The sequence below is a fragment of the Dendropsophus ebraccatus genome, chromosome 2 (genome assembly GCF_027789765.1).
Source record: "Dendropsophus ebraccatus isolate aDenEbr1 chromosome 2, aDenEbr1.pat, whole genome shotgun sequence".
In the NCBI taxonomy this organism is placed as follows: Eukaryota; Metazoa; Chordata; class Amphibia; order Anura; family Hylidae; genus Dendropsophus; species Dendropsophus ebraccatus.
Window position 1 is genome coordinate 96425491 of NC_091455.1, and position 13988 is coordinate 96439478.

Genomic DNA, 13988 nt, shown 5'->3' on the forward strand with positions numbered 1-13988 from the left:
TGGCTCTTGGATTGACTACTGACTGCCATGGAGCTTGAAATTTAAAGGATCCATTCCACAGTACCAGCCTGGCTAGTATTCACTTACTAGGACTTACTTACTGGGACCTATAACCTTTTCCCCAACCTGTTAGGATTGTCACTACTAGAGATGAGCAAACTTTTGAAAAGTTTGGTTTCAACGGTTCATCAAATTTTACCGCAAAGTACAGGTTCATTTGGACCCGAACCAAAACTAACCTCATTATAATAAGAGAAGAATTGCAGCTTATATTAGTGGTAGTTCTACAGAGTATAGGTTTGTGAGACAGCAGGAGCTATTGAAATGAAAAAAAGGGAAAATTTCACAGTGCAAAAAATGTCAATCCTCAGTCTGGGCATATAACTTTCACCATATTGAACGGCATTGAAGCTGTAGTGCTAACTGATGAGTGTTGTAAAATAACACTTTCTGTCAGGACAGCAGTGGGTGTGGTGGATCTCTGGCGTAAAATGAAGGACAGAAGTTCACGCTCTTGGATCAGTAGCGTAAAATTGAGTTTTCTCCCAGGACAGCAGTGGACGTTGGTGGATCAGCAGTGGTATATACTTATGTTTTCACCATAGATAGCAGTGGACATTGGTGGATCAGCGACATAATGATGCTTTCTCCCAGGACCCTAAGGAGCCTTAGACAGAGACCTGGAGGTGGCAGTGAGAGCAGTAATATTCTTCTTGATGCTAGGGGGGCCTAGCACACAGACCTGGAATTGGCAGCAGCAGTAGCACTCTCTTCAACCCAAAGGGGCCAATATGTGTGTATATATACTGAGCTCTTGGAGCATTTTGTATCACTGCTTGAGAAAGGCTACACATTGAGCCGAAACGTTGCATCTGGTGTGAATTCTTTTTGGAAGTGCGGTCTCCATCTTCTCTTTGGATATCCGATACGAACCTGGGTCCGGTTTGGTGATACGTGCACCCGCACACTGTATTTTTTTCCTAGTGCTGCTGAACATATTTTTTGAATAGACAGTTGAAGTTGGATACATGAGAAAAAGTTTCTTCAACAGGAACCCCAACAGCAAAAACAAAATCCCTGAGTTGAAGAAAGAAAATAAAAACGAAGATTTTAAAAGGGTTCACGCCTGTTTAAAAAGTGCCAATTTTTCTACAACTCAAAGTGGTTGAATAATGTGCCACTGTCCTGTTACTTGTTTCCAATAATTGGCACAAGTAATCTATTCACAAAAAACTTGTTGAATGAGGTTATACAGCTTTTTACATGACATGCACACATACTGTATATGCAACAGTTTTATGTTCTTCCAATGTGGACGTTTCTTCTAATGTTTCTGCTGTATCCAGCTTGCTTGAACTAGTAAGGAAGGAACCTTTGCCAGGGTATGGTAGTGACCCTCCCATCCTCGCTTTAGTCATTTCCAAAAAATCTCATTACATTAACTAAAGAATGCACAATAACTAAGGAAAGGCCTTTGAGCAACAGATTGCTGCTGGTAGTAACTTTACAAGTTTCTTATATAGTTTAGAGGACAGCATCCTCAGTGATATACAGTATACTGTACTCGAACGAAAATATAATCAAGCGGATGTAACAACTACTCCGTAATAGTGCCACTAATGTAGCTACAATGGTTTGTCTGTTTTATTGAGATTCCTTTGCATGAGATTAGCAAATATTTGTGAATCCTACCGAATATTCACAAACCTCGTGAACCAAATTTTTGACTTAATGTTTTCCATTGATATTCTCTATGCAAGTAATATGTGCACTTTTGTGAGGTTTGTGAATTGAGGTAAAGAGGAAATTAACATTGATGGAGTTAATGGAATCTGCTTAACATAGAATAAAATGTGTAATTTAATGGAAAATCTATACATTATTTGATGTCCAGTAAGTAGAATGAAAAGGCAGCTAATGAGTCATTACAAGGACTAAAACGCTGAAGCATTTATGAGCTGTACACAACAATAAATATCCTTGTGCCGAAATTTACCACCAATTGAGAGAAAATTCATGGCAGATGTTAAGTGCAGGATTTGCTGTCAGTAGCTTTTAGCAAATATGCTATGCCACACACATTTGTTTGTAATGAAGAGGACCAGCAGTATGATGTAGGTTGGGATTTTAAATGAAAATGGAATTTAAAGCAACCCATTATTATAGACTATTGCATTAACATAATAATAAATTATTATTATTATTGGCTTCCCTTTATTATAAGCCATTTCAGTATATGAATGCACACTTTTGTAACTTTTTAATATATGAAGACCTTGCAGCTATAAGACCTAATGATGAGCGAATACTGTTCGATTGAATAGATATTCGATCGAATAGTAAGGTATTCGATCGTATCGAATATTATCGAATAGTCGCCGAGTATTCGATAAATATTCAACGAGCGTTCAAATCCCCCTTCTTCCCTGTTTTTTTAGCCAATCAACATGTAGGGAGGCTGCCACAGCCACTTGGTGTACGCAGCATCTCAAGAAACGAAAATAACAATGATTGGATGGCATAGTCACATGACCCAATAACATATATACGTGTTCAAGCACTCTGCTCACCAAGTGCTTTGTGCTGCTGATACGTGCTAGACTGCTAGATCTAAAAAAAAAGAGTAGTACGAGTGCTCATTCAGTGCTACGTGCTGCTACATCATACATAAATATAAAGGGTAGTGCAAGCATTCTGCTGAACAAGTGCTTTGTGCTGCTGATACGAGCTAGACTAGTAGATCTAAAAAAAAAAAAAGAGTAGTACGAGTGTTCATCCAGTGCTACGTGCTGCTATGTCATACATAAATACACAGGGTAATACAAGCAGCTGCTGTGCTACTATAAGGCACTCTGCTTACCAATTGCTACGTGCTACATAATACAGCCGTCCAGCTTTACCTATAAAATATTCATACACCCTTTAATAACCAGGTGATTTCACCCGTATAACATCGACTTGAAACTTTATTACCAGCGATTTTGGGGTGTCAGATGCTTTCCCTGCTGTCCCAGTTGCATTCCAGTGGTGTTGGCACCATTTCCTGAGGTGTCATTGTGGACTTGGTTACCTCCAAGTGGTCGAATACATGTTTTTCAATAAACGAATACTTGTTCCCATAGACTTTAATGGGATCGAATATTCGATCGAATTTTCGAATATCGGGGATATATTCGAACGAATATCGAATATTCGAATATTTCACTGTTCACTCATCACTAATAAGGGCCTATTACACACACAGATTTATCTGACAGATTATTGAAGCCAAAGCCAGGAATGGATTTGAAAAGAGTACAAATCTCTGTGTTTTCTTTATGACCTGTTCTCTGTTTATGGTCTGTTCTTCTTTTACTTTAAAGATCTCTCAAATAAATTTGGATGTAAAGGGGCCTCAACCCTTTAAGGACCGAGCCAGTTTAAATTTTTGTGCTTTCCTTTCTTCCGCCTCGTGTTTAAAAGGCCACTGAGCTTGCATATTCCCCAACAGACCAAACATGAGCTCTTATTCTTTGCAACACTGATTACACTTTGCAATTACAGACTTAATTTTTTCATAAAATATGCTGCGAAACCAGAAAATAATTATTTGTGCAGTAAAATTGAAAAAAAGGTACAATTGTTTTTATGTTGAGGGGTTTCGTGTTTATACCGTTCGCCCTATGGTAAAACTGACGTTATCTATGTTCCTCAAGTCAGTATGATTACAAAAATATGTAACTTGTATAACTTTTATTTTATTTAATGGCTTTTAAAAAATTAAAACCTTTAAAAATAAAAAACACTAAATGTCTCTATTTCCATCCTTATAATGCTTTTATCCTTTGGTCTATGGGGCTGTATGAGGTGTCATTTTTGCGCCATGATCTGTTCTTTCTTTCGATACCTTGTTTGCATATATGCGACTTTTTGATAACTTTTTATTAGTATTTTTCTGGATTTGATGTAAACAAACATGCGCAAGTTTGGGCGATTACGCATGTGACGATACCAAATATGTTTATTTATTTTTTTTTTTTATTTATATTTAAACTTTTATTGGGGGGGGGGATTTTTAGAATTAAAAAAAAAAAAAAAAAATTATATACAGTAACTAAAGTCCCCCCTCCCATTGAGATCAATGCTGTGTATATAATAGAGAGCACTGATCCATCAGATCAGTGCTCTATTACTCTGTTCTGCAGCAGATCAGATGAACTGATTGATGAGCCGGGATCAGCGTCATTGTGTTGCTGAGCCCCAGCCAGCTCAGAAGAAGGGATCCCCCTCCACGATTGCATCACGGGGGGAGATCCCCCCACTAGACACCAAGCATAGGGGGCACAGGCTATTTAACTGTAGCTGTCAGTTTTGACAGCTGCATTTAAATAGTTAATTAGCCGGGAGCGGAAATCAGCCGCGCCAGCTAATACATGCGGTCCCCAGCTGCTCATAGCAACCTGGGACCGCACGCTGCAGAAAGGGCTCATGCCGGAAGACCTCTCTGTTTACCCCTAACGAACGCAGGACGAGTATACTCGTCCTGCTTTGTTAAGAGGCTAGATGTAACTAGTAAAGGTAAATCAAATTCCTGCAGTTACCATGAGCAGAAAACACAGAGCCAGTTGAGAGAGTGCTTAGCACATTCTGACAATTTTCAAAGCTAAGTCATTTCTATATGATTAATAGATGATTAATATATGATTAATGTGATGCACAATAATCCTGAGAATAAAAGGGCTGAAATTTACTTTGTTGCACATGGCCAATAACTATACAGATAACTGTGGTATGGCCCATTGCAAGTAAATTGGACTATGCTGCATTTTTCTGCTTAGATGCATCTCTATGCAAGGAAAACTTGGAAGGGGATGTAGCACTAAACCCATTTAGTGGCCTCTTCATTCCCAAGATTGGGGCCACAAGATTGTATTCCCACTAATCATAAAGTGATGCCATATCCTAGCAGTATACCATTAACTTCAATAAAGGGAATAACCCTTTACTGTAGAATAAAACACTTACATGCTGTGTTAGTCTATAATTTTGTATCAATTATATACACTTCAATTTTTGTATATTATATTTGTATTCAGAAAGATGAAAAAGATTTTCCTGAAAAGCGTTTTCAATGGACACCAAACATGGAAACAAGTGAAGAAAAGCATACAGAGAAATGCTCAACAAGTACTTCTTATCTGGATGAACTAGAGAAGCACCTATTTTCAGTGTGGTAAGTAGAGTTAGCAGTCATTACAGTGGCACATTGTATTTGTCTCCAATATCACAATGAATGTTATTGAAATTGATTTAGGCTATGCTCCCACACATGCAAAACAAGAGTTCGTGGAGCCTCAGTTACGAGTCTCAAAACACGGGATAGCCAGATATCTCTAGCCTGTTGCCAACGGGGTGCCTCCATGATGGGGAGAGCACCACAGCACCCTGATAAATAACCCCTTAAGTCCCACTCGGTTGCGAGTATTGGAACATAGACAGGGAAACAACAGGGTGGCCCCTTTTGTCAATGTCTAACTCAAGGTGCGAGTATTGCGATCATGACAAGGGCTTGCAAAGGCAGGCTTCCACCCACAGACAGCCGTTTTGGGGTTTTTGCCCCTCGTCAGTGTGGGGTAGGATTCTGGCTAGTTGGGGCAATGAAAAATCAACCAACAAAACACAGTAATCACTGAACTCAGGGAGAACAGTGAAAAAAATTCCAATGAAGTACTCAATCAAGAGTCTCCACTGATGCCCCCAAAAATTTAAATATGCAAAACAAGAGTCCGTGGAGCCTCAGTTACGAGTCTCAAAACACGGGATAGCCAGATATCTCTAGCCTGTTGCCAACGGGGTGCCTCCATGATGGGGAGAGCACCACACCACCCTGATAAATAACCCCTTAAGTCCCACTCGGTTGCGAGTATTGGAACATAGACAGGGAAACAACAGGGTGGCCCCTTTTGTCAATGTCTAACTCAAGGTGCGAGTATTGCGATCATGACAAGGGCTTGCAAAGGCAGGCTTCCACCCACAGACAGCCGTTTCGGGGTTTTTGCCCCTCGTCAGTGTGGGGTAGGATTCTGGCTAGTTGGGGCAATGAAAAATCAACCAACAAAACACAGTAATCACTGAACTCAGGGAGAACAGTGAAAAAAATTCCAATGAAGTACTCAATCAAGAGTCTCCACTGATGCCCCCAAAAATTTAAATATGCAAAACAAGAGTCTCCCGTGTTTTGAGACTCGTAACTGAGGCTCCACGGACTCTTGTTTTGCATATTTAAATTTTTGGGGGCATCAGTGGAGACTCTTGATTGAGTACTTCATTGGAATTTTTTTCACTGTTCTCCCTGAGTTCAGTGATTACTGTGTTTTGTTGGTTGATTTTTCATTGCCCCAACTAGCCAGAATCCTACCCCACACTGACGAGGGGCAAAAACCCCGAAACGGCTGTCTGTGGGTGGAAGCCTGCCTTTGCAAGCCCTTGTCATGATCGCAATACTCGCACCTTGAGTTAGACATTGACAAAAGGGGCCACCCTGTTGTTTCCCTGTCTATGTTCCAATACTCGCAACCGAGTGGGACTTAAGGGGTTGTTTATCAGGGTGGTGTGGTGCTCTCCCCATCATGGAGGCACCCCGTTGGCAACAGGCTAGAGATATCTGGCTATCCCGTGTTTTGAGACTCACAACCGAGGCTCCACGGACTCCTGTTTTGCATATTTAAATTTTTGGGGGCATCAGTGGAGACTCTTGATTGAGTACTTCATTGGAATTTTTTTCACTGTTCTCCCTGAGTTCAGTGATTACTGTGTTTTGTATGCTCTCACACAGCATATTTGCTCAGTATTTTGCAACCAAAACCAGGAGTGGATTGAAAACACAGAAAGGCTATGTTTACACACTGTTGAAATTTAGTGGATTGTCGTAATTTAATGGCAAATATTCAATGTTATTCAATGTTATTTTAAAACAACTCCTAGTTTTGGTTGCAAAATGCAGAACAAAATACGGACCAAAAATACTGAGGGAACACAGCCATAAACTAGAAAAAATACCCAGCGTTGCACAAGTATAGGCTATGTTCACACAACGTCAAAAATCTTAAAAAGGCGGCCGATTTTCATATTTAAAATAATGTCCATTTTTGCAGAGATTTAATTGACTGCAATGCAATGTATTAAAGTCAATAGGAAGACAGATGTCCAATGCACACAGCGTATTGAATAACAAATGTTTTTGCCGCGGGCGTCAAAATAATGAACATGATCATTATTTTTGGACGTCTTTTGCAAACAGCGGACGTTTTTTATTTGTAGTTCACACACTGTTTTCCTTTTGTCACCTTTTGTCAGTTATTACTTTAAATGTTTTTACATTAAATTCAATGGACTTTTTAATTAAGCCGCATCCAAAGTCCAATTAGTAACCCCAAACTAGAATAATGTACAAATACCCGTCAGTGCACTAAGGGGAGGTCAGGCTGCTAAATAACGTCCGTTATTTTAGACTCAAAATGACAGACGTCATTTTAAACGGAGATGAAAAGACGTTGTGTGAACATAGCCATATAGTGTTTGTATTTTTCTGTTTTTGTGATGGGGAAATCATTAGTAGCCATATAAACCCTGGCAGATATAGCTGTTTATGTAATTTTTAACCCTCAAAACACCTAACAGCCAAAATGGTAGCCAATGGAGTCATTGGACTCTATGACAAAGCCCATTTCATTGGCATTTTTAAAGTCAAGTGTAGAACCAAAGATTTTAACCTGATTAACCCTTTAAAGGCCCAGTGGATTTTGTCCTTAAGAACTAGGCCAATTTTCATTTTTATGTTTTTGCTTTTTTCTCCTTGTCTTTTAATAACCCTAGCACTTTGATTTGATTAACTGGGCTACCTTTTCATTTTTTGTGCCACAATCTCAAGTTTTTATTAGTATTTTTTTTTTTACATTTTTGTTAGTATTTTTCTTTTATAATTTTTTCTCCTGATAAATAATGTGACAAAAATCCTCAATGCTCTTTTCATTTATGTTGTTCACCATACGGGAATATTATTGCTATAGTTTAATAGATCAGACAATTATGAATGTTACGATATATAATATGTTTTTTTATTTATTTACTTTAATTTTATTTTTATTTGCAAAATTGTAAAAGGGAATGATTTAACCCTTAGAGGACAGGGCCAATTTAAATTTTTGTGTTTTCGCTTTTTCCTCCTTGTGCTCAAAAGGCCATAGCACTTGCATTTTTTTTCCTAGAAACCCACATGAGCCCTTATTTTTTGCGCCACTAATTGTACTTTGCAATGACAGGCTAAATTTATGCATAAAGTACACTGTGAAACCTGAAGAAATTGAAAAAACATTTTTTTATTAATTTTTTAATAGGGTGTGTGTGTTGGGGTTTGTTTTAACGCCGTTTGCCCTGGGGTAAAACTGTCTTGTTATATATGTTCCTCAAGTTGGTACGATACAACGATATGTAACAAGTTGCAACAATATGTAACTTGTATAACTTTTATTTTATTTGATGGCTTTTAAAAAATTCTAACCATTTTTAAGAAATATATGTTCCTTAAAATAGCTCTATTCCCATGCTTATAGCACTTTTATCCTTTAGTCTATGGGGCTGTCTGAGGTGTAATTTTTTGCGCCATGATCGGGGTCACCGCGCGGCCATCCCTTTGAACTCCCCTAGCGATGGGTATGCCCTGGTTTGTCTAGGGGTTAAACTTTTATTGGGGGAGAGACTGTCACGTTTTAAGCACTTTTAAAAAAAATACTTTCTAAGTCATTGCATAGAATTGATCAGTGTTATCGCCTCTCTGCACAAAGAGTCTGCCTTGGGATCAGACTGCATGGAGATAAGTATTAAACCCCCTGCAGTCAGAGAAAATCAGAGACTGCTCAGCTACTATCACTGACACTTAAATGCTGCAATCAAATGCATTTAAGGGGTTAATGACAGACAGGAGCGTGATCGCTGCTGTCCATCATTAACGGTGAGGACACACCTCATAGCAGCCAGTCTTCACCCTCTATGAAGGAAGCTCAAAGAATCCACCTTTTGCAGCAATTACAGCATTGCACACCTTTGACATTCTAGCTATTAATCTGTTGAGGTAAGCTGGAGAAATTGCACCCCACGCTTCTAGAAGCAGCTCCCACAAGTTGGATTGGTTGGATGGGCACTTCTGGCGTACCATACGGTCAAGCTGCTCCCACAACAGCTCAATAGGGTTTAGATCTGGTGACTGCGCTGGCCACTCCATTACCGATAGAATACCAGCTGCCTGCTTCTGCTGTAAATAGTTCTTGCACAATTTGGAGGTGTGTTTAGGGTCATTGTCCTGTTGTAGGATGAAATTGGCTCCAATCAAGCGCTGTCCACTGGGTATGGCATGGCGTTGCAAAAATGAGTGATAGCCTTCCTTATTCAGAATCCCTTTTACCCTGTACAAATCTCCCACCTTACCAGCACCAAAGCAACCCCAGACCATCACATTACCTCCACCATGCTTAACAGATGGCGTCAGGCATTCTTCCAGCATCTTTTCATTTGTTCTGCGTCTCACAAACATTCTTCTTTGTGATCGAAACACCTCAAACTTGGATTCATCCGTCCACAACACTTTTTTCCAGTCTTCCTCTGTCCAATGTCTGTGTTCTTTTGCCCATCTTAATCTTTTTCTTTTATTGGCCAGTCTCAGATATGGCTTTTTCTTTGCCACTCTGCCCTGAAGCCCAAAATCCTGCAGCGGCTTCTTCACTGTAGATGTTGACACTGGTGTTTTGCGGCTACTATTTAATGAAGATGCCAGTTGGGGACCTGTGAGGCGTCTGTTTCTCAAACTAGAGACTCTAATGTGCTTATCTTCTTGCTTAGTTGTGCAAAGCGGCCTCCCACTTCTTTTTCTACTCTGGTTAAAGCCTGTTTGTGCTGTCCTCTGAAGGGAGTAGTACACACCGTTGTAGGAAATCTTCAATTTCTTAGCAATTTCTCGCATGGAATAGCCTTCATTTCTAAGAACAAGAATAGACTGTCGAGTTTCAGATGAAAGTTCTCTTTTTCTGGCCATTTTGAGCGTTTAATTGACCCCACAAATGTGATGCTCCAGAAACACAATCTGCTCAAAGGAAGGTCAGTTTTTAAGCTTCTGTAACGAGCTAGACTGTTTTCAGATGTGTGAACATGATTGCACAAGGGTTTTCTAATCATCAATTAGCCTTCTGAGCCAATGAGCAAACACATTGTACCATTAGAACACTGGAGTGATAGTTGCTGGAAATGGGCCTCTATACACCTATGTAAATATTGCACCAAAAACCAGACATTTGCAGCTAGAATAGTCATTTACCACATCAGCAATGTATAGAGTGTATTTGTTTAAAGTTAGGACTAGTTTAAAGTTATCTTCATTGAAAAGTACAGTGCTTTTCCTTCAAAAACAAGGACATTTCATTGTGACCCCAAACTTTTGAACGGTAGTGTAGGTGTATGCCATGCATCGTTCAGGCACAGACTTTCATGGCATACATTTACACCCCATGCCGGAAAGGGGTTCAACTCTGGAAGTAGGTAACATGCAACCATCCATGCGAGAAACATGCAGAGTGCAGATTCATGCGAGCCACCTGCAGAGATAAGACTTAAACATTGACAGTTTCCAGTTAAACTATCATTTATAATGCTCTAAATTATACTCCTGTGAAATTGGATTAGTAGTACAACTTCTTCAGGTGTAGTCCAAAATTTTATTATGTACTTCAAACCTAAAATAAAGCAGGAATTTCTGAGAACAACAATGAGGAAGTCAAGACTATTACAAAAACTTTCTTGGACACCTTGTGCACGTTTATGCCAAACTTAAGATGAAATGATTTAGGTATTTGAATGCCCATAAAGAAAGGACAGGCTGTGATAACAGGTGGTTACAAAAACCTCGATGGACACCTGATGTATTTAGGTGCCACATATAGAATCAAACTTGTGTTGTTGTTTTTTTTATGCCTATACAGAACAGGCTGTGCTGGGCAAGTCTGGCAAGGCCTGGGACTTTACAATAACCTTATTTAGCACCCAATGTACCTACTCAACCAAATCTGGGGTCAGGCAATTAAAGTAATTGGACACCTACAGAGGACAGACAGGCAAACATACATTCACTTTTATAATATAGATTACATAAAATAAATAAATAGATAAATTAAGGGTTTTGTTGTATTTGAAGAAAATTGCTAAAAAGAGGCTATTTTGCAAAGGTACTGTATTATAAAAAAAATAGAAAATATTTAATGTTGTTCAGATTGTCTCCCCACAGTGTTATCTTCTAGGCCTTGCGTAATTATAATGGGCTGTACCAATAGAACGCTGAACTAATTGCTCATACAAGTCACCTAGGGGGAATAAAAAAAGTTAAAAAAAGAAAGTCTTTTTAAAACAAATTAATAAATCCATCTCACAATAAAAAGTTAAAAGGGTACAAAAAAAACAAAAAACTTTGGAATTGTCATGTGCGAAAATTACCAATCTATAAAAAATTTACAATAATAATAATCCCAATACAGCTCCATAGGCAGAAAATAATATGTACCATATTTATTTATTTTTATGTTTTCAGTTCTTTAAAAGTAGTAAAATATGACAAATATACAAATTGGTAGTATTAAAATCGTGCTAACCCGAGGAGTACAGATAACATGTCGTGTAGATGTAAAGATATGCATATATGACCACATAAGGTTCAGTGGTAGGCATTTAAAAATACACAACTAATCAGTTTCATTTATCATTCCCCAAATATAGTCTCCTATTCTCTCAATATAACTGTCTTTGGCAATGGCATTTATAATTTGGTATGTCGCGGTGGAAGCACTTGATTTAAATCTCAGATGCAACATCTACCTTTTTACCATTTGATTTTTTGTTTACATTAATTTATTTAAAATTTGGAAAAAAAACAAAAATACTTCAACAACAACAAAAATATTGATGAGAAATACTTTTGCGTCTTTTTTTTTTTTTTTTCCCCCTTTCACTTCAATGAATGATATCATGTCAGTCACTGGAGAGAATAACGAAAATAAATATACATATATTCATCTAAAACCTATTCACATTGAAAATACATTTAGCAATTTCACCACACAACACTAATCTTTTCCCTTCCTTAGACTGAACTCATTTTCTAATTAAGTAACTGAAGAAATGAAGAGTTCTGGATGATTGCCTCATTTCCTAACGCAATTCCTTCCCTGCACATTTAAACAGCACAAATAATTCTAAGGCTCTTTAATTCTGCAAGATTGCATTTGCTTCCTTGCATAAATGTTGCTCTGCGTCTATTTCCAAAGCCCTGGTCAATGATAACATACAATGTTAATTAGCTTGTTTTATTACAAATGAAGCACATTTATTTATTATATATGGAACACATTTCATGTACTTTACTTCCATTCTGGCCTTTTGCACCTTTTCCCTCTTGATTTCAATGTTTTTTTTAAACTTTCAAATTCACTGTGTTCACTTTACAGGTAAAAAAAAACAACTCAGCTAGTTTCTTTAGGATCCTACAATATTAGGCTATAATCCCCAGTGTACAACAGTATCATACCAAGCAAAATATTTGTATGTGTTATAAAATCTACATTGGAGCTACAGAGCATCTGTAAATTATGGTAACAATGATAGTTTTAGGCTGTTTTCACTTCAGAAACATATTGGGGAAAGGTGGCCGTCTTGTTATATAGGTGACTGCTAATAAAGAGCATGATCATTATTAGCAGCTGTCCTGTTATAAAGACGGTCGCTAATAATGATCATATGATTGATATGTTATTGAAGGGGGAACTTAACCTTAGGCTACAACCACACAATGTCTCTTTTTGGCTGTTTGACGGCTATTTTTTTTTTGTCGGCTGTCATTTTGCACCCAAATAGTGCCCGTTATTTAAAAACAGTGGCCAAAAAAACACAAAACTTTGTGTGGTCGTGGCAATATACTGCATCTGATAAAACTTTTTTTGTCCTGTTGGATCCTTATAGAGGGATAAAGTACACTGATACTGGTGGAATATACAGGCTTCACACATGGTAGAGGTTGAACAAAATAATTATACAAACATGAATATGTGTATGAGCCTTTACATTGCATGGCGTAATGTTATTAAAATTATAGAGCTATTTCTAAGGTGTTCTAAAACTCTACTGTTTAGGCTATGTTCACACATCGTTCTTTTTAGGTAAAGAATGGACACTGAATGTGTCTGTTCCTTACTGCAGGGGCGACATTGCATTGAAGTCAATGCAATGCTGCCTGCTTTGTTCACACAGCATTATGTTAACGCCCTTTGTTTAGAAGGGGCATTAAAATAATGTACCTGCCCGTGTCTGGAAATAATAGCTGTTGCCCGCGCACATTACATTGAAGTGAATGGCTAAATCATTTAGGGGCACACCCGACAGTACCTGCACACCCAGCGGTGCCGCAAGTCAAAGGTGAAGAAGAACGTTCCTGCAGCCAATACAGAGGTATCAGCGCAGGAATGTCCTGAATGGAGCCTTATAGTAAATCATTACAGGGGTATTCCACTCAAACATAACTTTTGATATTTTGCGGCCCATTGTGAGACTAACAATTCATTCCATACTTATTATCTATTCACGCTTCTTCTCCCAGTTCTTTTCCCATGCTCCTTAAGGACTTGATATCTACTGAATTACAATAAATTAGCAGAACTACTTGGTGAGTGCCGGGTCCTTTCTACTATCTATCTGGATTACCTCTACTGGGGCACCACCACTGATAGACCTGCCGTCCTCCCTACATCTATATGTAACGAGATGGCCTCCTTTCTCCGATATGTTCCTGAAGTGAGAACATAGCCTCTAACTGTATTGTAATTTTAATTTTAATGCAGTTTAAGGCTATGTTCACACAATGCTTTTTACCCTCTATTTGAATTGTAATGGCCAAAAGGCACATTTTTAGAAAAAAGTTT

General features: G+C 38.4%; 1 protein-coding gene across 1 annotated transcript in view; it reads left to right on the forward strand.

Annotated features, from left to right (window-relative positions):
- LOC138784154 (uncharacterized) overlaps nucleotides 1-13988 on the forward strand; it is an 84713-nt gene that overhangs the window by 8241 nt on the left and 62484 nt on the right. Inside the window, exons 5-6 of the mRNA XM_069959667.1 lie at nucleotides 5076-5212; nucleotides 12774-12780. Coding sequence (XP_069815768.1) covers nucleotides 5076-5212; nucleotides 12774-12780 — 144 coding nt within the window. The remainder of the gene's footprint in view (nucleotides 1-5075; nucleotides 5213-12773; nucleotides 12781-13988) is intronic.